The sequence below is a fragment of the Cynocephalus volans genome, chromosome 3 (assembly GCF_027409185.1).
Source record: "Cynocephalus volans isolate mCynVol1 chromosome 3, mCynVol1.pri, whole genome shotgun sequence".
Taxonomy (NCBI): Eukaryota; Metazoa; Chordata; class Mammalia; order Dermoptera; family Cynocephalidae; genus Cynocephalus; species Cynocephalus volans.
Genome location: NC_084462.1, coordinates 178409192 through 178431172, shown reverse-complemented (window position 1 = coordinate 178431172; position 21981 = coordinate 178409192). Strand labels below are relative to the sequence as shown.

Below are 21981 nucleotides of genomic sequence, written 5' to 3'. Positions count from 1 at the left end.
TAAATTAGCCTGTGTTTCTTTTGAATTAGAGAATGAACTTGAAATTACGTAGCTTAAAACCTCCTAGCAGAGGAAAGCTTCGTCTTGCTGGAGGATGGACGCAGTTGCAAAGTTCATGAAGAACAAAAAGTAAACCGGAGATGAAATTACAAAACAGAAAAACACCTCCTCACACACGGAAAGGACGATCAAGTTGGGAATGTGGATTTATTGTTGATTTTTTATGAAATGCTCTAATGATGTGCCAGGTGGTCAGTCTGGTGCAGGGGTGGCACTTAAACCGGTACCAGGTATAGTTCCTTGCCCCGTTTCATTTGAATTCGCAATTTCATTTTGTCCTTTTTTTTTTTTTTTTTTTTGCTTTTCAGCTCGTTTCCTTTGTGCCTCTTTTTTTTTTTTTTTAAAGAAAACAATATTTTGACATCCTCCTCCCATTTATTAGAGCTCCTTCTCTAGAAATGGTGCACAATACATCCTTATATTTCTAAAGAACTGTTTTCACAGCCCTCTCCTTTGGCTCTGAAATTATGTATATGTAATTGGTAATTAAAGGTGCGAGCTTTTCAATATAAACAGTATTGCTCAATGTTAGATCATTAAAGGGAAAAGAGGCACCAAATAATTACCTTTTACATTCTGACAAACCGTTTGCAGGAATCCCGTCTCCCCCCAGAACCACTGTTTAGCAGGAAGGTTGTGATTACATTTTAACCATAGCAAAGCATCTTTTCATAAAATAAATTGGTAAATTAATTATGGAGCATTGTCTTCAAACTCCTTTTTAAGTAAACTCTGATTTCTTTTTAAAGTATAATTAATGGTTTCAGGGACCGGCTTTGTGAGGACTGTTTCTTTACCTTGTAGGCTTTTTTTTTGTTGTTGGAGACATGCAGACAACAGATTTTGGATTTCCTTATCTGTGGGGTGTTTTTGTACAGCCACATCTCTGATGCGTTTCTGCATTTAATTCACTGTGGGCCCTGTCTGCTTTTCTCTCACCACAGGAAGGCTCTTTAATTGGAATTTCCCTTCTCAGTGGTACCTGCCCCTCTACCTATCCACGCATAGTTCATCCGTGCACATTATACGTCATGTATTGTGTATTCTGTATTCAGTTTTACACATGGACTCTCGTAGGCTCTGAAGAAACTGTGTTCAGAAAATATAGAACAGTGATTTACATGTACAGTGGAAGATGCCACAGAATTTTTTCCTTAAATTATCTGTCCTTTGGCTCTGGCCTGTCAGTAACTTCACTGCCATGGAATGTGTCTTCCCCCTTCCGTTCCTTCTCGCTGTTCTTCTGTGCTTTTCAATATCCTTTCCTAAATACCACGCAACTTAAAATTTACCTGCTTCCTCAGGTTTCAGACCTTGGGCTGCCCCCTTGCTTCTTTGAAGACCCCGCCACTTGCGCCTTCTACATGACGGCTGACTTGTTCTTTCGCAAAATTCCCACCCGAATCTGGTCAGACCCCGAGGGGAATGTGAAACCTGCATACTGTCTCCCTCTCTTTATTTATGACACTTTAGCCAGCTGAGTCTTCCAATTTTCCCTTGGGGTTGCTGCTTTTTGAGGCATTTATTAGCTTCAAAATATTTGGGTCCTATGCCCCCTATCAAAAAAAAAAAAAAAAAAAAAAAAAAAAAGGAAATCTATATCGGCTGCTAAAGAAATATAAAAACATACAGCCCACTGAAAGTGTGGTTTGAGTTCTGCCAAGAAATGCTTTTGGAGTCTGAAGAATTTTTTTCTTTTCTTTTTCTGGGAGTGAAAATAAAACCAATAAACAAAAAAGCACAGTGGGAGCTGATGAGTGTTGGGAGATCTACAAAGAGATGGAAGTCTGACCAGGAGCGGGGTGTTTGGCAGGGAGGCCTGGCCCCCCTCCTGCAGGCCGTCCCTTTTGCTGCCTTGCTCTTTCCTGCGATAGTTTTTTTGGAACCTGACACTCACTTGTTGCTTTCGGAGCATGTGGCCTTCTTTTTCTCAGAAGGACTGGCCCTCCAACGCCCGTCTGGGTTTCTGTTTTCTGGTTTGGTGTGCGGCCAGGTCTCAGGTAGAGGAATGTGAGTAGGACTCACATGAATGGGAAGGACATGAATGAAAGGTGTAAGCGAAGGGAGGGGCGGCAGCTCGGGCGGGCAGGGCTCAGGCTCACTGCTTCTCAGCCTTGGCTACCCATTGGTATCGCTGAGGAGTCTTTAAGAAAAAAATACTGATGTTTGGTTCCCAATGTAATTGATCTGGGGTGCTGCCTGGGCCTTGGGACTTTTCAGTGCTTCCCCAGGTGATTATCAGATATTGCCATGTTTGACAGACACGTGTCTAGCTGATACTGTCAGCAGCCAGGATGTGTGTGTGTTCTTATGCTATGTTGGAGGAGAAATGGGCACCAAATAAACTAGTGCGCAGTAAGATCAGCACTGCTTAGGGCACAGCCTCTGGGAGCCATGGTGTTGCTCCCAGAGCCTCAGTTTGCCTGGCTGTCACCTGCAGGATGGTGGACCCCTGATCCTGGGGGGGACCTGGCGAGCTCTAGCAGCTGGCAGCAGAGGGTGCCTGTCTCTTGGTGGGGAAGGGTTGGAACAAATGCCAGGTGCCTGTGACTGCCTAAGCCCACCTCTGTCTTCTCTGCCCCTCCCCCTCTCCTTTCTGTCTCCAGCAGAGGCTGAACATGTGGAGGCCACCATCCTTGAAGAAGATGAGGGTCTGGAGATAGAGGAGCCAAGCGGCCTGGGGCTGATGGTGGGTGGCCCCGACCCTGACCTGCTCACCTGTGGCCAGTGTCAGATGAACTTCCCCCTGGGGGACATCCTGGTTTTTATAGAGCACAAGAAGAAGCAGTGTGGCGGCAGCCTGGGTGCCTGCTATGACAAAGGCCTGGACAAAGGTAGCCCGCCACCCTCCTCGCGCTCCGAGCTCAGGAAAGTGTCCGAGCCGGTGGAGATTGGGATCCAGGTCACCCCCGATGAAGATGACCACCTGCTCTCACCCACGAAAGGCATCTGCCCCAAGCAGGAGAACCTGGCAGGTATGGAACATTGCGCTCGCCTGATTGCTGCCGAAGCCACTTCCCGGGTCCCATGCCCTCTGTCTGAGAGTATCGGTGCTGGGGGAGGGCCCACCATCCAGGTGACCCTCAGGAGGAGACAGGCCTGGGGCTCAGGGAGGCCCAACTGGCCAGTGCTTGCTTTGCTTTTGGCGATGGGACTCTGTCTTGAGGCCTAATCCAGAGGTGCCAGGAGCACGGAGTGGAAATTTAGAAGTCTGGTTGGCCCTGTCTTTGCTGGTGATCTTGGTTTAGTCCCTGGTTTTGGAGCCAGACAGTCTTGGGTTGGAACCTGCTCTTCACAACGTGGACACGTCGGTTTCCCCATCTATGAAGTGGAACTAAGGAAACTACCTCGTTAGGGTTGTTGTGAGGACTTACAAGACGCTGCTGCGTGTGGCAGTACCTGGTAGGCACTTATGCATGGGGGCACTTAATTTCTCCTCCCTCCTCTCTCTGGACTCAGTTTCCCATCTGTAAAAAGAGGGGCGTGGCCCCCTGATCTCAGAGGCCGCTTCTGATGTTGCCTGACTTTAAGGGGAGGTCTGGTGAAGGATTGTGGGAACTTGCTGGAGCACTGTGCCCCTTGGGGGAGGCTGGACATGCCCTTTGGCATGTTTATCATCTAAAGAAGAGGTGTAGGGCCCCATTGCCCCCTGGCATGGGCCTGTGTCTTCCAACCAGGTCTGCTCACCACAATGAGTTAGCATTAAATACCTCCCTCCTGGCCATGGCCATGGCATGCTGGAGCCTCTTCCAGGGAGCCATTGCTTTTTGCCCAGACCAGAGAGTTTGCTTCTGGTCTGTGCTTCTGAGTCCAGGAGGCCTGGGGAAGAAAGGAGGGCCCTGACTGGCCTGCGTCCCCTAAAAATGGCAGCCTGTCTTAAAGCGAGACAGGCATCGGAATTCATGCAGAAGGTTCAAATCCTGCTGGTTGACTTTGGGCTAGCCATCTCCTGAGGCTGAGCCTCAGTTTCCCCATCTGTCAGGGAGTGAAAATACCAGCAGGGCTGATGAGAGGATTAAATGAACAGGGGCTCCATAAATGCTTTGCCAGTGGAACTTTTCTCTCGGCAATTACCTCTAGCCCTGCAGCATGCATGCAAGTCGATTGCCGACTGGGAAAATATGTGGATTGATCCCCGCTGTGCTTTGGTTATGGAAGCTAGCTATGGCGTTGGAGGGACTGAGGCTTTGGATTCTTTTAGGAGAGTGAGACAGATGGGTGTGGGCAGGGCCCGCCATCATCCAGGAGACAGGCAGGAGAATGCAGGGACTTGGGGACTCACTTTACCCACCTGTACAAGGGGATGATTAATGAGATCTCTTTCTTGTGGGCAGACTGGAAGACCCCAGTGAACAGACCAGCCTCTGGGTCTTGCCTTCTGGTGGGTGCCCTAGCATGAAATCTCTCATTCTCCTTCCAAGATGCAAAGGGCGTTGAGAAAAATAACTGGCATGTCCAGGCCACATGGAAACACTGGCTTGTCAGTGCTGTGCAGATCCAAGCGACACTTCCTTCATTAGGGCTGAGGCAGCAGGCGAGAAAGGTGTTGGGTCCCTGTGCCTGTGTTGTCCGATGCTCGAGGGCTAGTTTTCCCCAGCGATATAAATGCCTGCCATCAGTGCACACAGACCTTTCAGGCGTGGCCTCCACCAAGGAGACGCAGGCCCCCTGTTTATGTTTCTGGAAAGACTTGCTGCCCTTGCCAAAAACATCCGAATCCTCATTTCATGTTGAAGGTGTTTCCCAATGAGAGACTGCAGATCACTGTGGGGAGGTTTGTTTAAGAAAGCGACTAAATATGATTTCATAAAAGGCAAAGTTAATCTCTAAGGCAGCTTTGTCCCTGTCCTTGCTCCCCACCCCCACCCCCTGACTTTTTTTTTTTTTTCTGGATTGTAATATTGCAGCAGCCTACAGTATTTTTATTTTATGTGTGACGAAAGATATTCTTGGCCTTTCTGTTCAGCAACAGGACGAATGGATTTCTTCCTTCTAGAAGAAATATGTAAAATAATCCCTTAGAAGTCTAAAGAGATATGTTTGTTGAAAGCATTTAAAATGTTACTTTAATCAAAGGCACAAAACAGTCTACATGCTGTGTCAGCTGAAGACGACCATTCCATTTGAATAGCACATCACGCTTTCCTTTATAGTCCCCATTTTTCCTATTTCCCTGCCTACTTTGGCACCAACTTTTCTTTTCTTTCTTTTTTTTATTTAATAAGAAGGAAAGATGAAAGAATAAAACTTCAGTGGCTCAAATGTATAAAGTAATTTAATATGGTGGTAGCATTAATTATTTGAGCTTAATTGAATTCCGAGGACTGTGGTAGTTGCATTTTTTGTAGACAAGCCCTGTTTATTATTTCTCTGTGTAGATTAACAGTAAAGGAAACACAGATAACTTTCAGTTATTTATTGTAAAATAAATGTGTCAATTCATGTGTAAAGCAAGCTGCTCGAAGATAATTGAGTCTTTATATTTTAAGAGGGAGACTAGGAATCACGGGCTCTTCTCCGCCTGGGCTTCTGGAAATTTGAACAGCTGCCGCCTAGGCCTCGACACCGCTGGTCCTGCCCTGCCTGTGGCCCCAAGGGGATCCTCCAGCTCTTCCATGCCCTGCTGTTGTCCCCAGGGCCTCGCTGGCCCTGGGCAGTAGCAGGTGAGCGGGTGGCCATTAATTCTCGGGACTCAGCCTCTGGTTTGGCTCAGTTCTGCCCAGGCTTGGTCAAGTTCCAGGGGAGGTGGTCACAAGGGTCCCAGGGACCATGATGGGGCCTCCCAGACGTGGACTGAAGGGCTGGCCTGTAAATATGAGGGATCCCTCTCACCCTTAAGGGAGTCCCCAGGGTGAGGACTGCATTGGAATTTCATTGCAAGAGGGCGTGGACCCCATGTCAGCCCTTTCCTTGGAACAGTCATTCTGGAGACAGGTATAAAAGGAGCACTTTTTCTTTCTTTCCTTTTTTTTTTTTTCAATGATAGAGAAGTAGGAAGGTGGAGAGAGGAAGTTTCTGAAGCTTTGTCTCCTGGAGGACATTCATTCATTCATTCATTTAGCAACTGAGCACCTATGCCCTTCTCCCACCCTGGGCATCCCCACCTGGCTAACAGGTGAAGAGCCCTTGGGGAGGGACAGGATGTCCTGCATGGGGGACATGGCCCCAGTGTGAGCTGGTATCAGCCCTGCTCCCTGAGCATCAGTGGTGGGCAGAGGGGGTCCTTTGCTGCTTGTTTTGAGGCCCATCTTGGCACAGGGGTTGGAGCTAGTCAGAGGTAGGGTCCTGGGCCTGGAGCTCTGGCTAGGGGCAGGTGTGGTGCTTCTGCCACACCTTCACCTGCACAGGAGCTCTTCACCTTTCTCAAGACCTCCGTCTACGGCATCCCTCTGTCTCCATCGAGGGCTCTGATGGAGCACGGGAGATGGGAGCCTGCTTGATCCTGGGAGGGAGGTGAGAAGAGGTCCAGGGTTTGAAAGAGCAGATGTCACAGAGCCGTTATGGGAGGGGCGTTTTGAGGAGGTGTGAGGAGAAAGGGGGATTAGGGTTGTTCGGGGTTTGAAAGGCGTGTGCTACTGCGGGAAAGACCACAGCCAAAAGTCTGAGTCTACCCGCCCTGCTCCCTCCAGCCTGGGCAGCACCGTGACCTGAGCCGCAATTTCTCATCTGTGCATACGCCTAACGATAATTGTGACATTTATGATGTGTGCCTGGCACACGGTGGGGGTAGGTGTGCTGCACATAGGAGCTCTTCCTTACCACTGCTTTGCTTTCTAGCTCTGCCCATCTGTGGGTGCTAGGGTAGCTAGTGAGGGTCTGTTTGGAATGGGGCTCCCTGTTAGGGTTGGGGGAAAACCTCCACTGGGTTCTGGGAACTCCACTATCAGAAACGATGTGAGAATGAGCTAGAATGCCCTGTGTGTCTTTTGTTTTTTTAATGGCGCATGGTGATAGTCACTCTTTGCTGGAGTTTCACCTGGGGAGTGGGCTGGGGTTTTGGGGGTTGAGGGTGCACGGGCTTTGGCGTCTCCTGGGTTGAATCTCAGCACGCTTACTCACCCCTGTCCACTCGGGTGAGTCACCTCACTTTTCCAGGCCTCAGTTTCCTGGTCTGCACCTACTTTTCAGCGTTATGCTGAGGATTACAAGGGACGAGGCGTGGCAAGTACCGTCCTAGCACAGGTTGGGCCAGAACAGTGGAAGCTGCTGGAAAGCCAAGCTCAAGAAAGCATGTGGGGTGTTTGCTTTTCTCAACTAAGACTGTGAAAAACTTACTGGGATGTCTCTCTTAGCGATTTCCTCCAGATTCCTCCCTAGATTTCCTGTTTGATAGACACCAAAGGGGAGGTGCTTGATCACAGGTAATTGGGTTTTGTGTGTTATCACCTCTTCCATAACCAAATGAAGCCATAATGGGAGGAATTAGCTATCAGCTGTCACTCATAGGCTTGCCTTTTGCCTTTTTTTCCCTCCCCTCTCCAGACCCCGAATGTCAGTTTTCTGGAGAAGTTCAGGAGACAGGCAGCAGGTGACAGGAGGTGGCAGATCCCCCTGGGCTTGGAGGTGGCAGGCAGTCCCTGCTGCGATGTCCCTGCCTGCTCTATACATCTTCATCTGGAACCCGGGGAGGGCCAGGGATGCACCTGGGGGATTCTTGTAGCAAGCAGGGCACAGACAGGGGCGCTTGGTTTGGGGTCCTAGTGATCTATTGCCAAGTAAAATGTGTTGTAGGAAAGGGCTTCTGATGAGCCCCAGTATTCACATGTTTCTCTGAGAATATTTGTGTCAGACTTTTAAAACTAAGTAAAATAAATGTCAAAAAAAAAAAAATTAGATTGGTCAGTGGGAGAAGCTAAATAACTAGTTTGTGCTGGAAACTGGAGATAAACCCCACTCACAGGTTGTCTTAAACAACTTGCAATTGATCTATTTAGAGTTGTTATTTTTCCTTCAAATTAAGATTAGTTAAATCCATGTGTGTTGTGGCACGGATTATCTTTTTTATTATTATTAAATCATGACAGCTAATTATTAGGTCTGTCTGCACAAGGAATAGTGCAGTGTTCTGTCTGAGAGACACGGTCCTGGGCTCAGGCCTGGGGGCTGGGTGTTGGCAGGGCAGACCGCAGAGCTCAGGCAGGGCTGGCAGGTGGTGGAGAAGGGGCTCTACCTGGTATTCATCACTGTGCTAGGTGCTTCTCTTGGGTTCTCTCACTTAATTCTTTATCCTTGAAATAGATATTTCTAACCCCACTTTGAGTCATGGCTCAGAGAGGTTAAGGGACTTGCCCCAGGTCACACAGCAAATCAGAGTCAGACCCGTGTCTGCCTGGCTTCCTCGGATAGTGAGGCATATGGAGGCTTTTAGGGAGGGGTGTTCTAACTCTGCCTGCCTGGCTGGAGGAGCCATTGGTGGCAGATATTACCTCTAGACCCCTAGTCCCAGTTTCCTATAAAATGGAGATAATCTTTCTTATCTTTCAGGCTTGTTATAAAAATTGATTTAGACAATGTATATCTATAATAAGTCCCTGTTGGTTGTTGGCTGTTGTTAATAATAGAAATCCACCAGTGGCATGCAAAGGAAGTTTCTGGCCTCCTAGTCTAAGCTGGAAGGATCCCTTCCATTCTTACCTGTTCAGTGACTTGCCTGAGCTTACATAACCAGTTACTGGCAGACCTGAGTCCAGATCCCAATTATCTTGAGTCAGGACAGGTGACTTTTTGTCATACCAGGCTGTCCAGCCCTGTGGCTCTAGGTAAGCCATTTCACCTTATGGGGTGCCAGTTGCCTTACCTGTAATTGGGGGTGAGCCATTCCTGTCCTGCTGGCCTCCCAGGAAGGTGGGAGATGGAAGCTACTGTGTAAACTGTAAAAACCAGAGCAGAGTGTCAGCAGTGACAGTACGTGACTTTAGCACTGAGTTGCAGCTGAAAGTTTTACTGGATTAAAAAATATGTTTGGGACCTTGTTTACTGATTTACATAGGTGGTTCCATACTTCCAGCAGCACTCCAGGAAAGGGAGGAGGGTTGGGGGGAGAGAGAGAGGATCCCAAGGGCAGAACTGAACCAACAATCAGCCTCAGTTATTATTATTAGTAGGTTTTTTTTATTTGACAGTAAATAGTTAGCAGTTGACTTAAGTTTTTTATTAGGCATTTGACAGGTTTTTTTTCCCCCACTAATTTTCATACCTGACTAATGCATAACCACTAGTTCTAGAATCTGTTAGGAGTGGGCTGTATGTTTGTAATGTGTGTGAATAAGGTATCCTGGCTGTCACCCCTGTGCCCTTGGGGTCATCTTTTCACTGAGGAAACAAAGAGATTGAGTTTTTTATATTTGGATTTTTAATGTAAGACATACTTATTAGATCTTACTATGTGCCAGTTACTGTCCTAAGAGCTTTGCAAATATTAACTGATTTAATCCTTCCTACAACCCTGTGAGGCAGGTGCTAGTATCAACCCCACTTTGCAGAAGAGGAAACTGAAACACAGAGATGTTATTTGCCCAAGGTCACACAGCGGTGAGTAGGGTCCCAGGGTGTCAACTCTGGCAGTCACGCTCTTCCCCGTGGTGATGCCGTGGTTATACAGTATTTCATCTAACCTTCCCATCCCCTCTCTCTGACCTATGAAGGTGGTAAATCAGATATTACTTTCATTTTGCAGATGAGGCAACCGAGTCATAGAGAGGTTAAGTACCTGGCACAGTCTCCCCACAAGTCGGAGGCTTGGCTGTGCCTAGAAACCAGGCTCCCAACTTCCCAGGGAGGTATTGGGACTTCACTGGGTCATCTCCCGAGGGATAGTGCCCTTCTTTAATTGTGGCTGGTGCAAGCCTCTTCTGCTTCTAACCAGGCAGAGTGATTTCCACTATGAGGGTGACTCTGTGATGGGACTTGGGGTCCAGAGTGGGATGAAAGAAGCATCTGTCCTGCCCAGTCTATGGATTGTGTCTCAACTATGCATCTTGTGAGGAGCTGACTCCCCACTCCCCTCCCCCAGTCAGGTAGCAACAGGCAGGTGGTCCTCCTGGGTCCGGGGTGGGGAGGGGGAGGGATGGTGGTCTCTGTCCCAAGATGTGGGGTGGTGTCCTTGTCATGTGGCTGACATGCTGTGTGACCTAGAGCAGGCCCTCCCCATCTCTGGGCCTAACCCCCAGACTGAAATGTGAGAAGGAGCCACCAGTAGTTTCCAACAGCTGCAAGAGCCAGGCAGGAGGGTGGGGGGAAGCCTCCGCTTAAATCCCCCTAAATCCTTTTCTACCCAGCAACCCTGACTTTCCTCATTTTTTGCATCTTGGGCTTAGGAAGTAAGTTTTCTCTGAAGAAATTAGTGGCTGACAATGAAAACTGTTACACTGGAAGATCAACAAGGCCATTCTGCGCTAGGCTGTGAAGATTCTTCTGGGAGAATTTGGTACAGAGTTTGAGCTCCAGCCCCACAAAATCTGGACCTACCCTGGCCCACACATTGCTAGGTGGTGGTCAGTGACCTAAGCATGAGCTTCCAGAGGACAGGGCGTGACTGGGACTTGGAGGCCCTGAGCTGGACCCAGGGGAGAGGAGGCCTTACTGGAGAAGGCAAGGCTTCACAGGCTTTGTTTAATTTTGTTTGTAAGTGGGTTTCCTAGGTGCTCTCCTGATGGTTTGCTGGTTTTGATCTGGAGGGCCTTGGTGGCTCAGGAAGGAGAAGTCTATGCTCAGGGGAGGAATGTGGCCGGGGAGGGCTGGGAAGGAGAGAGGTGGGATCTCTTCTTGAGCCACAGGTCTGGGGAAGCATCTGCCTGCTGCTAAGAGAGACCCAGGACTCCTCAGGGTGAAAAATAGCAACCACAAGGCCTTTTGTTGGAGGTAAAAAGTCAGACTCTCCCATACCTGTTGTGGAAAGGAGAAGGCAGCTATTCAGATTCACCAGCCAAGGGCAGTGTAACCTCCTAGCCCAGGACAGCCCATCAAGGCAATGTTTGATCAGGGCTGTTGCCCCAGGGCTGAGTGTCCGAGCAGCTTCCCTGGCCTTCAGGTAGCAGGTGTGGACACAGGCTCAGTGGTGTGGGCAAACAGCCACGTGGGTCAGGGCGCACCCGAGATGAACCCAAATGCACACAGCCCTGCCGGCTGGGCTGGCAGCCCCAGTGCCTGGGCTGTGCCCCAAGTGATGGAGCGCAAGTGAGGACATCTGCCCAATTGGGCAGTGTGGCCGGGAAACACAGAGCAACCTCCTGACTTCAGATGCCAAAGGCCTCCTTGCAAGTAGTGGTGAAAGTGGCTTTGTTCCAAAGTCTTTCTGTGCATAGCTCAGCTTCTGGAGCATGTGGCCTCACAGCAAGGGATTCCACAGTCTTCCCTTGGTGCTGGGGGGTCCTCCCTTGGTGCTGGGGGCTGGGGACTGCCTGTTCTGGGCTCAGTGTGGCAGCAACTGTCAGGATTCTTCTCTGTTAATAAGAAAATAGGACAAACCTTCAGGTGACCCCTTCCTGTCCCCAGCAACAGGCTAAAAACGGTTGGGGTAGGTTGACCCCGCAAAACCAAATTCTCCTCTGAGGCTAAGCAGGTTCTTTTCCCCTCCCACCGAGAGTTCAAAGCCAACCAATTAAGAAACCTAAACAGTGTGGTCTTCTCCCTGCATCATTGGCTTGTAAAACTTTCCCTGCAAACGAGGCGACTTTATTCGCTGGAAGAAAGAAGTATGCGATTTTCCTGACCTGGACTTTGCTTTGGGGAGAAGCGGAGAGACAGAAAGATCATTTCTAGAAACAGACGGGGTCTCGAGGCAGCAAAGCGCCGCCACACTGCGCTGTCGGGGTGGTATTGACCAGAGTGGGAGGTGTGGAAGGCCGAGAGCCGCGGCACACCGGGACCTGCGTCGTCGTCTCGGGGGTGGACATAGAAATCCTCCCAGCTCCGCCGCTGAACCCCTTCCCCCGCTCCCATGGAACCAGGCTCCACTCGCCGCCCCACTCACGCAGTTTCCCGTGTGCCCCGACGATTGCAACTTGCAGATTCGTCTGGCCCCCTCCGCCGACCTCCAGCAACCCTTCCCCCCACCCGGCCCCCTTTCCTGCCCCAGGCGTTGCTCACCCCCCCGTAGACTATACCCGACCCCCAGCCGCCTGCCAGGCGGGGCAGGGACAGAGCTCCTCCGGCCCTGCTGACTTCAGGCCCCAGCCTCCAAGGGCTCTGAGGTTGGGGGTCCATGAGTCCCCGCTGCCTCTCCAAGCCGGAGCACACTATGGGCTTTTGGGTGCGGGGGCGGCCCGCACCTTTCGGACCCTGCACCCGGCCTGGTGCGGACACTTAGGAAACTTCGAAATTGCGCCGGGGCGTCTCCCCTGCGGGCGGTGCCCCTCCCCAGCCGGCCCCGGTTCCCGCCGGGCCAGCACTGTCCCCACTCGCCCACAGCGTCTCCAGCCCGCGCCCGGGGCGCGCGGCTCTACGCCCATCGGCCACCTCTTCCTGCTGTCCGGGACCCGGGCCCGCCGCGCGCGTTGATGGTGCCGAACTGGGGCGGGAGGGCCGAGGGGGCGCCAGGCCCATGCATAATTCGGGGGCTTAATGGGCCAGCTGCCCGAGCGGGAGGCGAGCGGCGGGCGGAGGCGCAGCTGACCCTGCCCGCGTCTGGCCTCGCCGGGAAGGCGCGCTCCTTTCTTCCTCTCCTGACAGTTCCCTTCCCCCTCTCGGCCCGGGTCCGAGAAGGCGGGGGGTGGGCGAGTCGAAGGGCTGGCCGCGGGGAGGCGGCTTCCTCCGTGCAACTTTTGCCTTGGGGGGCGGGGGGCGTGCAGCGAATGGGAGTCGCGTCGGACCCGCTCCCGAAGCGGTTGGAACGCACGTTTCCTCGTACCACTCTGCAGCCCTTGAGTCTTTCAGCCGAGCCCCTCCCGCACCCCGCCTCCTCCTCCCCTCCTCCTCCCCACCGCCCCTGTCCCCTGTCGGCCCCTCATCGGCCCCCTGTTGGTCCCCTGCCCAGCACAGCCGGGCGAGCACGCCCCTGGCCCGGGGCCAGCCCCCTTCCGCGGCAGCCGGCGGAGAAGGATGGAGGCGGAGACCCAAGGTCAAGGGCGGGGAGGCCGCCGGCCCGGAGCCCCTTTGTGCTCGCGGGGCCGCCCCTGCTCCACCAGTGCCCCCCTCCCCGGCTTCTGGGCGCGCGCCCTTCCTGGGAAGGGGGAATTGCATTTCAGGCCCCCTGAAAACTCCCGCCAGTGGCCCCCTGCCCGAAACCGCCGCGCGCCAGGGGCGGGTCTCCTGGCTGGGGTGGCATTTGTCCCGGGTCCTGGGGGCGTCCGGACATCCTTGCCATTGCTCTGAAGGGTCGCCCCGTCCTTGGTCCGACAGAGCCGGGCAGTTCCCTGGATCCAGGTGAGGCCCGGACGGAAGGAGCCTCAGAGTTCCCTTGTACATTTTATGATCACGCTGGGGAGACAGTCCTGTCCAAAAGGGATTTTCTTTGGAACCTTTTTCCTGCCCCCAGGGGCAGGAGAGGGAGCCTGCTCTTCTAGAGGGAATCCTGGGGCTGGGATTTTAAACACTCGAGGACAGAAGTATTTTCCCAATTGTGTGGGAATGGAACCCTCCGCTAGAGAGAGACACAAAGCCTGGTAGAATTACAGGGAATTAATGTCAGTCCTCACTCCAGCCCCCGACTTCTCTTACAATACCCACCCCCCCAAGAGAATTTGTTTGCAAATGGTCACCTTGCTAAGAGTCTCTATTTTTCCTTCTTAAAAATTGGCTTCCAATTGTTTAAAGCACTCCGACAGGCCCTTAAAGACCCAGAAAAGCAGTAGTTGGACGCCCAATAAATGTGTCTACCACAAAGCTCTTAAGAAAATGTTCAAGCATTTTTCCAAAGCTGTTACTCTGGAAAGAAAAATGTATGCTGTTTGCCTGTAGAAGATTAAAAGTTTACCTTCACCATGACGGCTTTTCCAACCTAGGATTGGAACCACATCTCTATTTTCCGTATTCAGAAATAAGTCTGAACCAAACAGAATAGATTTGCTTTAACAACAGTCAAGTACATACATATATATGGGTCGGAAACAGTACATTGCACCTCTTGTGCTCTCAGGACTAAGGTATTGTGTAAACAATGCCTTCGTGGCATTTTGAATAAGAGTTAATCTTAAGAACTCTCAGATTTAGCTAACCCCAACTTTGAGCAGCTAGCTTTTCTGGTGGAGGACTCTGAAGGTATTTGTCAGTTTGTACTTTGAAAGGCCTACGGAACAGGTAACAAATTCAACACGAGGGAACTCAAAGCACTGCCAGTCCTGGACAGGAAGGTTTTCATATCTGCCTGAACTTGCTGGTTGATGTCTCAGACGTCCATTTATAACAGTTGTAACAAGATAGAATCTGCCTCTGAATATCTGTAAATATGGGTAAAGATCACAATCCGGCACTCATAATGGCCCAAGACGAAAAGTCAGATTCTTGTGTGTGATTAATATTTATGTTACCGGATTCCTTTACAGAAAGAGAGATGAAACACTAATTATGTGTGTGTGTGTGTGTGTGTGTGTGTGTGTGTGTGTGTGTGTTGGAGGGGCCCCATCCGAGGTCTCTGCAGTTCGTTGAGAGAGATGTACATTTTAGTATTTTTGGAGACAAGGTGTGTGTGGAGTTAATTGTTCATGTCTTGCTTGAAAGACAAGTAACCTGTGGTTGTCCGACTTGATGTCTGTGACTCCGAGGAGGCCAACTTATCATCTCTGTTTTTTCTATTTTGACAACTCAACAGTGACAGAAATTAGGTGTGATTTCTCCCTCTAGATTTGGGTTAAGCTTGGGGCAGAATTGTGGAAGGTTCTTGTCCAGAATCTTCCTCCAGAAGAGCCCGAAGCCCCCAGGGTGCTCTCGCTTCTTCGGAGGGCACACACCTTTCAGTGCTTGAGTGGCAGGTGGGCTGTCTCGTGGTATGTTGTACTGAGCCCTGGGATGTGTTTGCAGGGCACAGGTACATTTGCCTTGCTTTGTTCAGGAACAGTGTGTGAGAGATTTGCTTGGAGATGGGGAATTTTTGTCAGCTGGATCATGTGGAAATACCAGTGGAATTGGTAGCCAATGTGATCCTGGGGATGCTTCCTTTGGCGGTGCTGTTAAGCATGTTCAGTTTTATTGCTTTGAGAAATCTAGATTTTCTTAGAGGATTTTCTGCAAGTTTGGCTTCCCAGAGCAGTACCTGAATCCTGGCTAGACATTCAGTAAATATTTGTTGTTGTTGGAGTGTCAGGGGCCGCCGCAGTGTTAAAGCATCAGAATTGAGAGGCTGGCATGGGGTTTTGCATAGTCTCAAATGTATTTACTCTCTAAACAGCCCAGGGCAAACCAGTTCATCTGTTAGTTTCTTCATCTATAAAATGGGGATAGCCAATTGTTTACTTTCCTGTCAGCATCCAGATATGAAAACAAACCAGTTGGTAGGAATGAAGCAATTGCTGATTTCAAAGATATCATAAAAATGGAGACTGTTATTGTTCAGTCCATGGAGGCAGGGTGACTAATTTCAAAGGGGAATGGAATCAAATAGCTGCTTGTATAGGGTGTCATTTTTAACTCAAGAAGGAAGAATTAGGGGTTTTGAGAGGACATTGGGGGGGAGGATTGTCAATTTCGTAACCTAATACCAATAGGAAACACCCCTCCTCCACCCCCATTCATTTTAGAGGACTGCTCCCCCCAGCTCCTTATTATTGTTGGGGACCGTCACATGATTTAGAATCCTAACACTGATTAGTGTTGCTATGGCCCTTGACTGGGATATACCAGAAAAGGTATTTTCCCCTGATATTTGGTTTCTGGCCCCAAAAGGAGAGGAGTTGGACAGGGGAAATATAGACTTGGACTGGGGAGTAATGCATACAGCAGGCAGCCTTTAAGTGCACAGTTTTGCTAGGTGCAGGTGAGGAAGCAACTTAGTGCAGACTGGTCAGGAAATTCTCATTTTCCTTTTGCCGCCACCTTTCAGAGCTAACAAAAATTGGCATTTATCCCCATAGAGTACACAGCTGGCTGCTACAAAGTGGTACCCGCACTGGGAAGAAGGGGGCCTCAGGTGTCCTGGTGGGGCTCCATGTTACTTTTTTGATTTTGTTTTTCTTTCGAAGAGGCTTGGTTTATTTTTTTCTAGCAAATGCTGGATGACTTGAATTGGATTTTTAATATGAATAACTTCTGGATTAGTCTCTCTAGTTAGGAAATCCAGATACGTTCTCTATAGATTTGGTTTATTCACCCTGGCAGGGCCAAGATGTCAGGCTTGGGTTCTGGGGTGGCAGTGGGTGAGTGTGGCACTCTGCCTTCTCCACGGGGGGCCTTGACAGAGCCCTTGTTCCCTGGCATTGGAGCTGGAACCGGGTGGGATGGGGGACGGCAGATACCCCGAGTCTGTGTTGGTGTGGGCTTGGAGCCAGAGCTGTCTGGTGCTTCTTAATTGGATACAGATCTAAGTAAATTCCACGTGGGCATGCAAGGATGGGCGAGGAAGGTAGTGATATTTCTCCCTCTGTCCCCCGTGGCTGAATTGGGACACTCGTAACCTCCTAACCTGGTGGGCCTCTCCTCCTCGTTGCTGCACCCAGCCCACATGGTTTGCAAAAAAGGTAGGGAAGCAGGCGACCAGATTATGCAACGCCCATGTAAATATTGTTTGTATGATTTGGGTCTTCCATCTTTTGTTAGTGGCAGCTCGTTAATTAACCAGCAGATTAGTGCTGCCTTCTTTTGACACATGCAAGTATTTTGGGATAGAAGATTCTTGTTCTCCTAAAACTCTGAACCGAACCGCTCAGGAACTCTTTCTACAGTGCTGCGGGCCTCTCTCCCACCCCCCACCCCTATTGTCCCCCCACTCCCCTTTTCCTGTGCCCTCCTACCCACACTTCCCTTAAACTCAAGTGGGCTTGTAGTCGAGTGGAGGACAGACACGTTAAACACAGCTAAATAAATCATGTTTACGCTTGGCGTTCTTGGTAGTGAAAAATCTGTTGGCTGTTTTTACTTCCTTATTTCTCAGCATTTGCTTCCTACCTGTTTTTGAGCACATGCCCAGAAATAGTAGTTTTGTCAAATGAGGGGATAATGCCAGCCAGCCTTTCTCGCTGCCAAGGAAGCTGCTGGATTTTGCAAAACAGAGTGACGTTTTTTTAGTGACACTGATGTTTTTTTCAAAGAAATTAGGATGTAGAATAAGGGTATTAAAATGCACTTAAGGAAGGAAAAAAAAAAAAAAGCTACCCACTCACCCCTGCAGCACAGGGACGTGCAGCAAGCAGGTTTAGAGAAGAAAGGTCTCATTTTTGTTTGCACTTGGCCGCTCCAAGGGCAGGAGGCAGCCGTCAGAGCCTGAGAGGCTGCTCTGGGCCCAGAGAGCTGAGTCAGGTTTCCCAAGACTTAATTTTCTCTGCCATTTTGGTGATGGGGTGCAAAGATTTTTTTTTTTTTTCTCTTTTTCTTTTTGATTTTGTATCTGTTTAGTTCTGAGGCCTCCTGAGCAGACTCGTTGCATTCTTCCTCTGAGGTTACAGTTAGAGTCTCCTCCCTGTCTGGATTTGGAGCTTGGGGTCCTAGTTACAGTGTCATCGTTTATATATAAGAACAGCCACGGAGGCCTCCCTTCCTCTGGCGTCATCCCCAATGTCGGTTTGGGGGTATCTGAAAAGTCATTTTCAAGATGGGCAGAGAACATCCTGGATAATTATAGCTACATATAGGCTGTAGATTAAAAAAAAAAAATTTTTTTTAAAGAAACAGTTTCAAAAACAAGTAAGTGTCAAGTAAACGCCGGGTACTTCTGTAGGGAGGTGAGGCTTGTCTTGTCACGGAATCTTTTTCAGGGTTTCTGCTGTGAGGGCTGAGGTCCAGCACATCAGCTGTTTCAGACAGCTGAGGAAAAAAAAAATTACAACAAAATCAAAGTCAGCGTGCTATGATTTGCCCCCAATTTCTAATGGGAATACTATGCAATAGAAATATTTCCATTGAGGACTGCACTGCCGGTTTCTTTAATTACATTAAATAGCGGTATAAACCTCAGCTGAACGTAAACCTCTGTTACAAGCGGCGTCGCGAGCGTGGCTAGATTGAATCGTTAGGAGCAATGTTACTAGTGTTAATGTGCTAACAATCTTTATTAAATTAATCCCACGAAGTGCTAATTTTTACAAATTTTGTTGTGCACACACGGCATGTCACCACCGGTGTGTTAGGAGATGAAAATAGATTTCACATCAAAAAATAAGAAGGTGGCTGTCAGATTGATCCCTTAGAAGAAAATTTATGATTTTTGCCGTCAAATGCTACCCGTGCTGAAAAGAAGGCTCACAATATGTATATTAAATGCCATCTACATACAGAAAACTGAGTTAAAGGTACTACTTTGTTGAAAGTAATTACAGGCCTGTTCAATTTTTTAGTCAGTGACATTTCAGACTTGGCTTAGAAACATAAAGAGGCCATAGAAAGATTTTGTTCTTACGTGATGCAAAGCAGTAAGACTCAATATTCTATATGTCTATTAGAAAAAGGTAAAAAGAAATGAAAGGAAAAAAAAAGACGCAATCCTCAGTAAAAGCCAGGGGATTTTTTATTACAATAGTAGAGATCAATTGCCTATAATGCTAATAAATGCAAGCAAAAACAAAACATGCATTTAAACTATAGCAGGGTTCCCTTTTTGACAGTTTTATTTTTTCTCTTTTTTCTTTCTTTCCTTTTTAAAAATCTTATACTAACCACGTTTATTCCTATTCCATCTAAAACAAGAAATCCTGCTGGCCCTGTGGTTGCAAATTCCCTTACTGCCCAGGTAGAATTTTATGGTCTGATCTTAAAAAGGTTGATGACGCTTAAATTCCTCAAACCCACAACTCCATCTGCACCTGGAATTTCAGTCCCCTTTCCTGGCTGCTCCGGGCTTGAGTCATCGCAATAACCTCCTTGCTGGGCACTTCGTTTTCTTTATGTTCTTTTTGTTGGCTGGCCTGTGTTTTTTTCATTCTTAATTCTCTGGGATTCTCACAGTTCATATCCACCCCTTCTGTTTATTCCGTGGTTCTGTCTGCGCATGGCGGTTGAGCAAAAGCTGGCGTTGGAGTTTGTGGGTCCTTCGAACCACAACAACTTCCTGAACTCACCAGTTTTTAAACATGCTTTATGGAGGACCAGATTTTTAACAAGCATTGAGATTCAGTTTTTCCAGGTTATTCCTCAGAGGTCAGGGACAGTGGATGGTGGGGGAAAGAAAAAAATGGCCTGAGTTTACAACTCACTCTAGGTGTCAGGTCTGAAGACTCTTTACCAGTTTATTTCCCTCATGTGTCATGTGACTTCTGTCTCCACTATGGAATCCCCCCACCCCCCAGCTCTAAATGAGTGGGGAAGTAGGGACATGTGTAAGGGATGCCTGGCCATGCTTGTCTTTGGAGTCTGGCTCCTATGTTCCATCTGGGAAAGGGCTGCAGGGTCCTGACCCCAAGTCCCAAATGCTTCATGCTTGGAATCCAAGTGCTTTTAACCAGCTTTTTACTTTAGTTTATAGACTGCATTTTTGCTTCATGCAAATATGTGTAGTATACTGTTTGTGGCTCCGGATGCAATTGAAAATAAAATTATAGAAGGATCTTGGATTAGTTGTGTTTGAGGGCAGATGCTGTGAAAGGTTGAAGCAGCTACCCAGCTTCTGATCAGAAGGCCTAAATCAGAGGAAAAGGGGAAATTCCTCCGCTAGGTATTGGCCAGCTGTTTTTGTCTGTGAGATTCAGAGAATTCATCCAGCAGTTTGTCCTTGGCCTCTGTAGACTCCGGAGTATGCATGTAGGCATTTTAACATGCCCATGTTGCTGATATATGTGTGTTTGTGTGTGTGTATGTGCATATATATACACACACAATCTCATATATAATAGATGTGCATACACACATTTTTCTAGCTAGTGAAACACATGGCTTCACCTTCTGTTGTCCCCAGGCCTATCCATTCCAGGATCATGGGCCCTAATTTGGTGGACTCTGCCTGCTGAGGTCACCCCAGAGGAGACATATTCGTTTTTCTGTGCCTCAGCATCCCGGCTGGAGGACAAGTTGTGGTGGTTTATTTGCATTCCAGTAGTTTAGAGATCTCCGGGGGTTTCCCCGAGAGAGAGGGAAAAGAAGAGTCCATGCTGCGTGTTTTCCCCTGTAGGTGCCTGCTTAGGGGGTGGAAAGGTCAGCTCCCTTCACGTTACCCTGAGTGGTTCACAGAAGTTGGTTCAGGGGCACCTTTCCTCCCCAGCAACACCTGAAATCTCTTCTCTCTCACGGGGGTGGGCGGTGGGGGCTTTTGGAAGGCCATAGAAGGTGTTGGAACTTGTAACGTAACCTTACTGATCCTTGGCCCAGGGTGCAGAAAGGGGATCTGCTGCCCTGGAGTATTTCAGCTGCTTGCATCTTGAGGAAATTGGGGTTGGCAGCCATCGAAACAGGTGCTTTTGGACCCCGGCAAAGGGGTGTGCCTGTGCGCGCCGGCTTCTAATTGCCAGATGCAGCTGCTGGGGAGGACGTTCTCTCTCCAAGCCCTGTTGGAAGGATGAAAACAGGTTTTGATAGTGTCGTTGGGGGGCACGACCGTTCCTCTGCCTCGCCTCTCCCTTTTCTGGGATGCATTCAATGGGCAGCATGTTGGGGAGTGAAAATAGTTTGAGCGGTGACTCACTGCGACAGATTTCAGGAGTGCTCAAGGAGGGTGGAGCTTGGAGGAAGCAGCCTGGCCTGGGGTGCTCCAAAAGATGTGTTTCCTGCCTCTTCTCCGTGGCCAAGCCTTCTCGCGGTGGGTGCAGGAAAATGACTTGGTGTCCACACAGGGCTGTGGGTGGCGAGTGGGAGTCTCTGAGTGGTCATCTGGGGAAATGGTAATGGGGGCGGCCTCATGAGCAGTTGTCCACATTCCTGGAGGCCCCTGGCAAGTCCGTCTCCCTTCCTGCTGCCTGGTATCCTGCGGTGGCCCTCTCTAAGTGCAGCCGGGCCCAGGCAGTGGAGGAAGGAAGCCAGGCAAAGCTCTTCTTCTACTTGCGTTTGACTTCCCTCCCTCCCCAGCCACCTGCAAGGGCTGCTGTCTTTCAGCGGGCAGCCTGCGTGCGTAAAGGCCAGACGTGGATTTGACCTCTGCTTTTATGTCTCCTGTGTAATGACCCTGAAGGAACTCTTTCAACACAGCTGTGCAAACCCTCGTGACACCCCATTTTCCCTTTTCACTGCTTTTCTTTCAAAGCAAACAAAACCCGGGGCACCCCCAAACCCAAACCCATGGCAGCAAGGGACTGGAGACCTGTGATGGCTGTTGGGCGTGCCAGACTTAGAACGGAATCCAGAAGTAGCAGAGGGACTCAGGTGTAGAATTTCTAGGTCCCTCAGTGCTCTGGGGCAGTGAGCTGAGCCACACCACATTCTGGTTCACTCTCTGGTCCTGTCTTGGGAATCTGTCCTGGACTTGTAGGTTTTCATGGCAACTTAGAGGTGTTCCTATAAATGCTTGGAATTCTTTTTCTGCCTTGTTTATTATTATTATTATTATTATATTTTTTACAATGAAATGGAAAGCAAGTTCCAGTCTTCCCTGGTTTACAGACCTTGGTGATTAGAAACTAAGAAAAAGAAACAAAATAATACCTGTGGAGTGAAGGAATTTATTTTTTGAGTACCCCTCTCCCCCAGGCCTGCGTAGCTCTGAAATTTAGCAACAAAGAAAGCTTCTTGGAGTCCTTCGTCTCCATTCCTGCTGTCTCAGCCACTCCCTCCCCGCCCCCACCCCCCAAAAAAAAGGGAGAGAGAGAAAGAGACAAAAATGGTGGGAAGGCCAGGTCTTGTGGGGTGAGTACCCAGTGCCTGTCTCATTTAAGGTGGCACTCCACTTCTTTCAAATAGGAAATTGCCAAAATGGAT

The 21981-nt window shown here is 49.2% G+C and overlaps 1 protein-coding gene across 5 annotated transcripts in view; it reads left to right on the top strand.

The window, feature by feature from the left end:
- BCL11B (BCL11 transcription factor B) overlaps nt 1-21981 on the top strand; it is an 89394-nt gene that overhangs the window by 10653 nt on the left and 56760 nt on the right. For 2 of the 5 annotated variants that reach the window (XM_063091034.1, XM_063091032.1), the window contains exon 2: nt 2670-3035. The exons of 1 other annotated variant lie outside the window; for it this stretch is intronic. In XM_063091034.1, coding sequence (XP_062947104.1) covers nt 2670-3035 — 366 coding nt within the window. Of the gene's footprint in view, nt 1-2666; nt 3036-21981 lie in introns of all 5 variants that reach the window. 2 more of the 5 variants (XM_063091033.1, XM_063091031.1) reach the window with 1 other exon arrangement.